This window comes from Tenrec ecaudatus, chromosome 2 (genome assembly GCF_050624435.1).
Source record: "Tenrec ecaudatus isolate mTenEca1 chromosome 2, mTenEca1.hap1, whole genome shotgun sequence".
NCBI lineage: Eukaryota > Metazoa > Chordata > Mammalia > Afrosoricida > Tenrecidae > Tenrec > Tenrec ecaudatus.
Genome location: NC_134531.1, coordinates 212,607,068 through 212,619,204, shown reverse-complemented (window position 1 = coordinate 212,619,204; position 12,137 = coordinate 212,607,068). Strand labels below are relative to the sequence as shown.

Genomic DNA, 12,137 nt, shown 5'->3' with positions numbered 1-12,137 from the left:
GGAGACAACCCGCTTAAGGTAGACATGCCAAAGAAAGATTTATACATATTTTTCACTATCCGTTGATATATAAATACTTTTCTATTGATGGAATAAAGGTTTTAATATTTAATTATTACTATCATTCAGCGCTTTTCTTCTTTATAATATGCACATTGGCTCCTTCCTCATGGTCACCTATCCTGAATCTGAGCCTGTCTTTGGTTTGATGGGCTTCCGTGGGGTCTGACCCGCTTCTTTTAAGGCTGCTATTACAGTTTGGGGTACAGTCCTTTTGCTTGTTTCTCCGGGCATTATATACTCTTTGATCAATTTCTATTAATTCTAATTTAAAACAAATTTTTTAATTCATTTCTATTTCCTTTCAGCCCCTTGGAAACAAGCACACTGAGACTTTGTCTCATCTGCTTTACACGTGTTCTTAAGAGAGACTTGTCCCTGGAGAAGGACATCATACTTGATAATGTAGAAGGGCAGCGAAAAAGGGAAGGCCCTCAACTTGACACCATGGCTGCAAGAATGGGTAGGACCAGTCAGTGTACAATCTTGGGTAACAGGACCACTCTGAGGCAGAGCCAACCTAACAACATGACACAGTCAGATAAGGGGTCTTATCTCTCTGCTCAGACCCTGGCATCCCCAGTACCACTCAGAGGCACAGAACCTCTGCGATCATTGGTGCTCTGCACCCTCTCTGTTGCTGAGGGCTCACATCCAGCCACGGGTCAGTGTGCCCTCAAGGACTTGTGGGTGTTGCTGGGTCACTTTCCATGGTTTTGTACTAGAACGATACCAGCATGAATCTGGGGTCTTTGAGTTGTTCACTAATGTTCTTCCTAGGCTTAGACAGTGCTTGTCATCTATGGTGGTGGCAGTGGTTATTAGTTGCCATCAAGTCTGCTATGTCTCATCTACAGCAGGAGAAGCATTGTCCAGTCCTTCTCCAGCTTCTTGATCATTGGTATGTTCAAGTCTATTATTGTGACCAGTATATATTCTTAGTACCCTCCAACCTAGGAGGCCCATCTTCCAGCACTGGTATTACAGATTTTTCATTGGCCGACATTTAGATCACCAGGCCTTTCTTCCTAGTCTATCTTAGTCTGTAAGTTCCACTGACACCTGCCCACTATAAGTGACCCTCTTGATACTTGGAAAGACAGTCCGGTAGCATAGCTTCCAATATTACAGTAACATGCAAGCCACCACAGTAAGACACACTGACAGATGGGTGGTGTGGAATCTCTTAAGTGGTTCATAAACCTTGATCAAATTGAACTGAGTTGAACTTGGCCTTCTAACTTCCACAGAGCTGCTCCCTGTGGGTTTCCTGCCTCTGGGAAGGTGAGCATTTCCTTTTCCCCAGGGTTGGAGGAGCTCTGTGGAGTCATCCCTACACCAAAGGCTTTTCCCAGAGTGTGAGCCAGAGCATGAGGAGGACTTGCTCTCCTAGGTGGTCAGCTGGCCAGGACGCTCTGTAGCTTCCATCCCAGTGCAAAGGGGTCTTTGGCCGCCTCGGAGCCTTGTGAGATGAAGTACGGCTTATAGAAACCATGCAGTAGGGCAAGAGCTTGGGAGGCGCAGATTTGTCTCTGACCCTTAGTCATCCAGTGTTCCCATAAGAAAGGAGGTTCGTTGTTGCTGTTGGTTTCAGTCAAGTGGATTCTAACTCAAGGTGGTAACATGTGTGCAGAGGAGAACAGTTTTGAAAACCCTGCTGTTTGGGAAGCAGATTGCCAAGCTTTGCTTTTGAGATACTCTGGGTGGGTTTGTAGTCCCCCAAGCCCAAACCCACAGTCATTGCCATCGAGTTGATGCTGACTCACGGTGCCCATATCACACTTAGAGGTAGACCTGCTCCTTTAAGTGTCTGAGACTACCTGTTTACTGGACTAGGCAAACCCTTCTCCCTTGGGGAAGTTAGTGGCGTCAAACTGCTGACCTCTTGAATCGCAGCCCAATGTGTAATCACTACACCACCGCAAACTTCCAGATGGGCTTTAGAGAACAGGAATTTCTTGTCTGACTATTTTGATGACTGGGAGTCCAAATCAGCTGTTGGAGAGAATCCTTGTTGTCTGTATCCCTGGATGCTCCATGGCCTTTTTGGGACAGAACTTGGCATCTGTCTTTTCCGTGCTCGTGTGCATGTGTGCGTGCATGTGTGTGCGTGGGTGTGTGTAGGCCCAATCTGCTCCTTTTGTAATACAGAATGATGAGGTTTAGGATTCACCCTACTCTGGTAGGGCCTCATTAGAATAACAAGTAAAATTACTATTTCTAAACAGGGTCATATTTACAGATCGAGAGACTAGGGCTTCAACAGATCTTTGGAGGTAATGCAATTCAATTCATATTCTGCTAGTACTTTACATACATGATCTCATTTAATGTTTTGAATAATCCTGAAAAGAATGTCATTCTTTCCATTGCACAGATTGCAAACAAACAGATCGAGGCTCACAGTATTAAATAAGTTACTCTAAATCCTGTCCTACATGTGATGTGGTACGCTGATTAACGGAGGCTTTCTGGCTCCTGATTCAAGTGACTTGCTCTGTGGAGTCTAATGTCTCCGTTCACTGACCCAGTCAGCAGTGTAAAGCAGCTGTTCTCAGACTTTTTGTTCTCAGGACTCCCTCACCCATGAGTTGATTCTGACTCCGGTGGCCCCTTGCGTTACAAAGTAGAACTGGGTTCCATGGCATTCTCTTGGCTGTTATCTGTATGGAAGCAGATCGCCGGACCTCTCTTCAGCAGCACCTTGGGTAGGTGCACATGACTAACTGTTCAATTAGCAGTCAGGCACAATCAACATTGCCTAGGAGTCTCAGGTTACCTTTAAACTTGTAAAATATGTAAAGACCCCAAAGGGTTTTCTTTTAGGTAGATTATGAGTGGAAGTGAAAGAACATCACCATTAGCTTTCCAGGAGCCCTGGTAGTCTAATGGGTTACACGTTGGTCAGCAGTCTGAACCCACCGGCTGATCCACAGGAGAAAGATGAGACTTTCTGCTCCAGACACCCAACGGGACAGTTGTACCCTGCCCTAGAGAACTACAATGAGTCAGAGTTGATTCCGTGGCAGTGAGAGGGCATTAGGGTTCCAATTCATACATGTATGATTTCATTACAAACAGCGCATCTGGCTGCAGACACGTTATCTGTTATACTCCTCTCTGAGTCTTGTTCCAGTGGCTTCAAAGAAATAGGATAATTTTTGTGCTGTGGGGAAAAAAGAGACGAGGCTCATATCAAATTGTTGAACAAACCTCAAGTGGACACCTTCAAAAGTTTTGCAACAAGACTGCAGGAATGTTGCTTCACATAAAACAAGTTTTTAGATCAGACCATTTAAAGCTCAGGAAGACTTCAAAGATATGCAGAGGGAAGACTCTGTCTCAGGGAATGAAGACGTGGCTAAAGCTCAGAAACAGGTGGGAAAAGACTGTAGGAGTACAGTTGCCGCCATAGCTACTGAATTAGAACCTCACTCATTTTCAATATCAAGCCTTAGCAAGCTTTAGCCTAAATGGCTGCTAACCAGGACGGTGGCCATGGAAGTCGGACTCACCTGCCGAATCAACTAGCCCTGAAAACGGATGGCGCTGGAGCGTCCGGGCCCATACCCTGCCGTCGGGACGCGCGCGATAGGGACTGGAGCCGCAACCCGGTCCCAGGGAAGATCCTCCACGGACGCTATGCCGCGACAAGTAGGAGGGCCGCTGCGGTGAGCCTTGAAGCCTAGGGCGCGGCCCCAGTGGAGCCGCCGCAGGTGCAGATCATGGTGGTAGTAGCAAATATTCAAACGAGAACTTTGAAGGCCGAAGTGGAGAAGGGTTCCCTGTGAACAGAAAAAAAAATTTAAAATAAATGGCTGCTAACAGTATTGTGTGCACCAGCTAGCTTAGCGTTATTCTCTCCATGCATCCTTTAAGCAGTATCAAAACTCATGAAGATGATTTTATGGAAAGAATCATGATTAGTCTTGGATTTACGAGTATGCACCAGAGAAAAATACCCCGGGCAATGTAGTGGCTTCCTAGAACATCTGGTGCGCCAGTTAAATTCAAGGCAGAGAGGTCAGCTCAGAAGGCTATGGTGACTGTTTTTGGGAATTCCAAAGAGGTACTCTTGATAGATTTTTATCAAAGGATACAAGACAATTACCTTCCAAAGAAGTTTTAAGAAAATGGAAAACTTCATTGGTGAGGGTACTTTCATAGGAAAGTTGCCCTGGGTAATTTTTCTGCATCAGAACAATGCACTTGGCTCATTCTTCAAGAAAACCACTGGTGTCCCTTTCATGGTCTCCAGCATCATTGTGGCTTTGGTACCAGTCCATCTCACTGAGTGTCTCTGTCACCCCATGTTCACCAAACACAGTCTCTTCTCTTGACTGACTCCTCCTGATGTCATGTCCAAAGCAAGCAAGTCAGACCTGTAAGATTTTAATTGGCTAATTTTCAGAACTAGATTACCAAGCCTTTCTTCCTAGTCTTAGTCTGGAAACTTTGCTGAAACCCATCCCCCATGGTGACACTGGTGGTATTTGATAAACCAGTGGCTTTGCTTCTAGCAGCAAGTCAACACATAAGCCACCACAGTAGGACAAACATAATAGGTCTGCATCATGATAATCAAGGACCAAGCCTGCTGAAGTTCAAGAAATGGGAACTTTACTACTGCTGTTTTAGATCATCAACCTGGCATTTATTTAAGACCGCTAATGCCTGAAGTTCGACCTGCCTTAGTTGTATTTCAGACTTAAACTAAAATGGTCATGTATACCTAGTGTAAGCTGAGGCCCAGCCTGGGACTAGAAGAGACCATGGAATACAGTGGTGCTCAGTGTGTTACAAGCCTTTCCCAGTGCAGTCACAAGAGCTTTACTCGGTTGGACACTGTGATGCTAAACTTTGTGTGTCCACTTGGCTAGACTGTGGTGCACAGTTATTTGGTCAAAAACCCTGGCTCAGGTTTGCTAGATGTCATTATCATAGATTTCAGTTGATTCTCAGTAAAGGAGATCACCTTCTGTAGTGTGGGCTGAACTTCTTAGCAAATCACTACAGTTTACTAGAGAAGGAGGAATTCTACCTTCCAAAGTGTAACCAATAAGTCTTGCCAAGTTTCCAGCCTGCCAACTGCCCTACAGATTTCAGACTTGCTGGCCTCTGTAAGCAGGTAGTCGGTTATTTAAAATAAGCAAGTGCACATATGTACACATGACCAGTTGCCATGAGTTGACTCCAAGTCTTAGCAACCCCCTGTATGTGTGAATGGAACTGTGGTCCATGGGATTTTCAATGGCTGGTCTTTGGCAAGAGATCACCAGGACTTTTTACCCCAAGATGACCCTGAATAAAGATGACTCTGGATAAAGCTACACCCTTTCGGTTAGCAGCCAAATGTGTTAACTATGTACTTGTGTGTATTAATAAATGGTCTTCAAAAAAGTGCTGGAAAAATTCCATCATTTTTCATTTCCCAAGAACTTTTTTAAGTCCGTCCCGCCTTCCCCGCCACATACACACAGGCGCTGTTGTTAGATGTCATTGAGTCCTTTCTGACTCACAGCCACCCCATGCACAGTGGGAAAAACCTACTGCCGATCCTGTGCCCGATCACAACTGTTCCTGTGTCCGAGCACGTCGTTGCAGCCGTCCACTGGTTGTGTGTATGAATTGGAACCCTGGTAGCAATATGATATTGAATAACAATCATACCCTTTGATTCAGTAATTCCAGTTCTAGGAATTTATGCTAGATTCATCTTACTAATTTTTGTCAAAGTAGATGTGTAAGGGTATTCACTGTAGGATTACTTACAGGAGAAAAGATGAAAAGTTATCTTAAAACACAATTTGTTTGGGGGGAAAATAAGCTGATACCAAGGGCTCAAGTAGAAATAAAATGCTTTTAAAATGCTGATGACAACATATGTACAAATGTGCTTGACACACTGGATGTATGGATGGCTGGATTGTGATACGAGCTGTAAGAGGCCCCAATAAAATTATTTAATACTAATTTTTAAAGGATTGATATCCTAGGTGCTAGTGAGCTGAAATGGATTGGCACTGACCATTTTGAACCAGAACCATTGCTCATGGCAGCAGCAGTCAGGAGATAAAGGACGCATTGCTATGGGTCAATCTGCTGCTATGCTATGGATAAGCAAGACTTCTTTTAAATGTTGGAAAGCAAGTATGTTACCTTAAGGACTACTAAGGCCCACCTGACCCAAGCCATGGTATTTCCAGTTGCCCCACATGCACGTGAAAGTTGGACATTAAATAAGGAAGACCAAAGAACAATCTATACATTTGAATCATAGCACTGACCAAGAATATTGAAAGTCCCATGGACTGCCAGAAGAACAAACAGGTCTGTCTTGGAAGAATCATATCCAATATGATTCCTAGATTTAAGAATAGTGAAATTTTGTCTCACGCTCTGGACATGTCACGAGAGACCCTTCTCTGGAAAAGGACTTCATGCTTGGTAAAGTAGAGGGGCAGCCAAAAAAAAAGAGCAGCACCCTTGACGAGATGGATTGTAACAATGAGCTCTCACAACAGTGGTGAGGATGGCTCAGGACAAGGCATTGTTTTGTTCATTTGTAGGGTTGCTATAGAGTTGAAACCAATTCAAGGCACCTAACAACAATAGGAATCCATAAGTATAATACTAGAAAGCTTAGTTTTCTGCTTCATTTGCTATTATAATTCCTGACTCGTAGAACAAAAGCTTTTCTGCAATTAAAGTATCTGAAAAGTGAAAAAAATTAAAAATACAACCAGTTTGAGGCTTGGTGCCCCATCCCAATAATGGAATAAGTCCAATTAAGGAGTTAAGAAGAATGAGCCAAAATTTTTTTTAAATTTAATTTAAAAAAAGAAGGAGCCAAGTTTCTGTGTACTTACACATGACACTCTATGCTAGTTCTTAGTTGTTGGTTTGCACGAGTGGTTCAGCACTCATCGACTAGCCAAAAGGTTGGAGTTCGAACTCACCTTAGAGTTTTCATGGCTGTGTCCTCTCGGAAGCAGATCTGGGTCATTCTTTCAGAGCTACCTCTGGGTGGGCTTGGATTTTTGAACTTTTGGTTACCAGTCCAGTGATGTGACTTGACATTATGTCAGGGAACCGCATCAGCTTTTTCACCTTTCTATGTTTCTTCACAGTCTTTCTGTGTATATAGTTTACATTGTGTTCTTGTTTCCCAATCAACGTGCATTCCATGTCTGTGTTCTCTGTACAATACAAACAACAAATCATAGTTTGTATGTGGTTTGGGTTTTATTCCTAGTTCTTGTTTATATCAAAATCCTCTGTCCTTGTACTTCAGGAATAGCCTTGTGAGCACACTATCCTGCTTACAACTAACCAAACCCAACGCCATCAAGTTGATGCTGACTCATAGGGTCTCTGAGGCTGTGAATCTGCACAGATGCAGACAGCCTCATCTTTCTCCTTTGGATCAACTTCTGGGTTTTGAACTGCTGACCTTATGGTTGACAATCCAACACCACCAGGACTCCTCTGGCAATTAGACCTAACTTTTCCCTGTGAACGCTTTCCTCCTTGAGAGCCTGCGGTCCTAGAAGTGATGGGTGTATTTCCATGAGAAAGAAGTTTTATGTTAAAGCAGCCTGGTAGGAATTTTCAGCGGCATTCATCTCCTTTGTGCACCTAGTTACTGCAGGGCTGGAGCTCAACCTGTAGCATGGCAGCTTGATACATATCATTTCAATTACCTGAGTAAAATTCCATACAATTAAACAGTAGTTTATCTAAGGAGCTCTGGTGGCATCGTGGCTTACACACTGGGCTGCAGACCACCACAAGGTCAACAGTTGGAAACCACCAGATGCTCTGAGGGAGAAAGACGTGGCTTTTGACTCCTGTCAAGATTTACAATCTCAAAAACCCACAGTTCTCTATCCTAATGGCTTCCTATGAATCAGAATGGTCTCAGTGGCAGTGAGTTTGGTTTTAAGTGTTTTAGTTTTGGTTTTGAGTGTTTTGGTTTTGAGTGTTTTGAGTTTGGTTTTGAGTGTTTATTAAAATAGTCATTCCTCTCTCTGTTGGCCTTGTAGGTTTATTCCCATTTTCCAGTTACTTAAGTGTGCATAACATTTTGCATATAGATAGATAGATAGATAGATAGATAGATAGATAGATAGATAGATAGATAGATACAGATATATATATCCATACAGAGACATTCCAAGAAGTGGAATATAGGTTCTTTCAAAGTTCGTGGGAACTGCTAAGGACAACTTGAGTAGTTACCTTTATTATAGACCTTGGGGATGAGCAGTGGGTTCTGTGATCAAAGTTAAGGAAATAAATCTAGAAACACAAAGGTCCACTAGATGTCAGGTACATTGTCAGGGGGAGGTAATCCTAAATCTAGGATCCACCCATTTTGTCACATGTATACCCCCAACCCCTCCTCTTCCTGTTGCGTGCATGTCCCTACACCACCCCCTCTCAGTGCTGTATAACCTATGCTGCAACCCCTTCCTGTGATGTAGGTCTTTACCTGTAATCAGTGGGCTTGCACACCCCCAAAAGGTATATAGGCCTCGGTTAGCAAGAGAGAGCTCTGACTCCCTTCTCTCGGCTCCTCCCTTGGCCTCTCCTCAGTTCCCTCTCCTCCTCTGTTTCCCTTTTCCCTTGCCCTCCTTCCCTTCCCCCTTTTTCCACGTGGACCACCGAGCGGGGCTGAGGTGAGCATGCTACCATGGAATGTGTCTGACTCCATTATTGCAATATCTCTTTTATCTCTCATGCGCTCCATGACTTTAATATAATATTTATATATCTCAACCGTACAGTTGTGGTTACTGAACCCCTGATTAGTGGTGGGGGACTAGCACCCCTAACTCAAACCACAGCACATGAAAGACTGAGGTGAGAGCACTCCAGATGAAACTAAATCCATCTCATAACCTGCTTTGAGTGTGCCTTTGCTAAATATCACCGTGCGGAGTGGCTGGAAAAAGACATCTATTACCATAAAGCAAATTGACAGGAGCACCCAAACTGACCTGGGCCACACTCACGCCTTGTACCACTTCTTGGGTGATTGGGAAGGGTTCCCAACCCTGGAGGGTCCCTGTCTTTTAACCCTTTCTGACTTTGGGATGCAGCAAGTTAGTGAAGAAGAATAAAGTCAGAGAGTGTAAACAGGACAGTACTAGAGGGAGAGGCATGGCTGAGCCCCTTGGTGGCAATCTAAAGAACCTGGAGTGTTTCCAGGCTAGACTAAAGTCCCCTGTGTTGGCCTATAGGATCCCCTGAGCTTCTAAGGAGCAGAGCGGAACAACAGTCAATCCAATTCCAGAGGGGGTAGCCTGGGCCTTTTGCAAGCCCCACCTCTCTGAACGCTTACATTCTGCAGTTGTGACTTACTACCTTGGTGGCCAGGGGCCACTTTACTTGCACTTGTACAGAAGAACGATACTAACCTAAACAATGGTGGTTCAAACCTACTTAGCGGCACCACGGAAGAAAGACCTGGCAATCAATTGCCCTAAACATGATAGCCAAGAAAACCTCACAGGCAGTTCTGCTTTGCAACACATGGGGTCAACAAGTGTAGCATTCACTCAACAGCAACACCCAGGCTTGGCTCTGAGTTGGGGGGTTTCCGGAGGCAATAAACACCTGTGTGGGCCTTCACCCTGTGGACTCTGTAGTCCTCTGATGATGATCATAATAAGGCTCTGGCACATTGTTGCTCATTTTCCTGGGTCAGTCAACACTGGTCGAAAGCGAGGTGGGGCCCCCTCAGGGTTGGGCACACAGCGAGGGAGCGGCACGACTTGTAGGGCATCCAGGGTTCTTAGAGAGGCTAGGGCAGCAGGGATGGACTCCATCCTGAGTCTAGCTAGGGCTGCTTTGTCATTTATAAAAACCCCAACCAAACTCAACTGCCATGACGTTGATACTGACTCAGAGACCCTATTGGAGGACAAAGTAGAACCGCCCCATGGGTTTCTTGAGACTAACTGTTTGCAGGAGTAGAAAACCATCTTTCTCCCTTGGAATGGCTGGTGGTTTCAAACTTCTTACCCTGCAGTTAGAAGTACAACATGTATCCACTAAGCCATGCTTATCTTCACAGTCATTTCCTCTTGTGAAACATTTAATCAGATCCTGGAGCAATGGTGCAGACCAAGCTTGGTTTAGATAACTTCCATTGTGATCCTTGGACAGCCCCACCAGGAAGCTCATTGTTGCCACCTTGTATATTTATCCTGCTTTACCTGCTTGACCTGCACTGGCCCATCCCACTGTTCAGTGACCCTGCCTAGCCCCACCTGCCTGGCTAGCCTCCCACTAATCCAACAGCTCCCTGCCTGCTGGCCTTCCTGCCTGGAGAGTGTGTCTAGCCTGTGGTCCAGTCCAGGAGAGCTCTTCCTGGGTGCCAGGTGAAGGGCATCAGCCCACTGGGGATAAGACAGCTGGCAGGAGCAGCCCCTGGAAGATGTACTACTCTTTGACTAGGGGTGAGTGTGGCTACCCACTGAGGAGATGAAGGGAAGGGAGCAGTGCCCCTCTCACCTTTCCTAGGACCATGGCATTCAGAGGCGACCGTGCTGAGCTAGAAAGGTGTGGGTTGTCCAAGATGGGCTCGTCATCTCTTAAACTTGAAATTAGGAAGAGGGTGGGGGGGTGGGGGTGGGAGTGGTGAACTTGATCGATTCCAGAAGAGGAAAAGACGGGTTTCTGGAGGAATTTCCATGCCGTTTCCCCATACTCAGTCCTTCTCTGCCTGGCATAGGGCAGGGGGTCCAGGAAGGCATTGGGTGAGCACCAGCAGACCACAGCCCACCATGGGCTCCACAAAAGGGGCTCCTCCTTACCCGGAAGTCCTGGGCCAGGAGAGAGGAGGCCACATGCTACCTGGGGATACCTTTGATAAGAAACGTGAGGGAACGTGAGACAGTTCAGCCAGGGGCTAAGAAGAGGCGCTCAGATTTTATGAGAACTGCTCCGTGGCATCTTGTCATAAAGCTGTTTCGCTTGTCCCCGCTGGTGCAAGGGTTTCTGAGTGCAGAAGATTTCGGGGGCAGGAGGGAATAGGCAAGTGGAAAGAAAGGAAAATGAAAACCCAATGACTTCATTCAAAATTCCATCTCTCTAAGCCTGCCTTCCCCGCTGTGGTCTGCCGGCATTCAGGGTGTCCTGGGGCTCAGGGGGCATCCTCCTGGGCTTCTGTCAGCTGCATACTCTCTCTCACTGGTTTTGCTGAATTTTTTCTTCCAATAATCTGTGAAATCTGGGCTCTTTCTGGAGCAAGGCAACGTGTCTTCGTGTGCAACAATAGAACGTTCTCTGGCAGGTTTCTTTGGCAAATCGCTTGCTCCTCGCTGGATCCCAGGTTCTCTGCAGTGAGGGTGTGTGATGGAATGGTGTCGGGACTTCTCTCGCATCAGGGTGCTGGTTGTGTGGCAGGGCACACTCCAGAAAGTCCTCCTCAACCCTGCCTCTTCTGCTCTGTGACCAAAGTGACGGAATACCCGCGTGGGGCAAATGCTTAACAAGCTCAGCTGCCCACCGAAAAGAAGGGCCTGGCAATTTACTTCTGAAAACCCAGCTATTGTAACCCCGTGGAGCACAGTTCAACTCTGACACACCTGAATCAGAATCAACCGAATGTCAGGAGTTAGCAAGCCAAATCTTAAGGTGCTTGCCTTAATGTGGTTTTTTTGGTGTTTTTTCTTTCCTTTTCAAACACCTGAATTATGAATAATACTGCTTGGGTAACATGTGAATTATAAGATAAATCGATGGAAATACATATCTTGAGAAAGAGACCTCAGTTGTGATGTTGACTGTCACTACAGCTATTTTGGAAGTTGGAACTATTTCTGTGTTGTATTCCTGGCCCATGTGGTCCTATCCCACATAGCTAGGAGAACGCAGCTGTTTGCATTCTACATGGGAGGGGTGTGATTGTGGTGAATGCTGGCCTGGAGAAATCCCAAGCCGCCTCACTTTTGATTTTAGGAGCCCAGACTCCACCAGATGTTTGGTGAGCCTCCTGGCAAATGGCATTTTCCCTGACCATTGAGCCTCACATTAGGTTTATTCCCCGCAAGTTCATGAAGAAGGCT

At 45.6% G+C, this 12,137-nt stretch overlaps 1 protein-coding gene across 1 annotated transcript in view; it reads left to right on the top strand.

Annotated features, from left to right (window-relative positions):
• Positions 1-3,533: 3,533 nt before the first annotated feature.
• Positions 3,534-12,137, top strand: part of FAM3B (FAM3 metabolism regulating signaling molecule B) — a 65,805-nt gene continuing 57,201 nt past the window's right edge. Inside the window, exon 1 of the mRNA XM_075542913.1 lies at positions 3,534-3,731. Within this exon, the coding sequence (XP_075399028.1) occupies positions 3,534-3,731 (198 nt within the window). The remainder of the gene's footprint in view (positions 3,732-12,137) is intronic.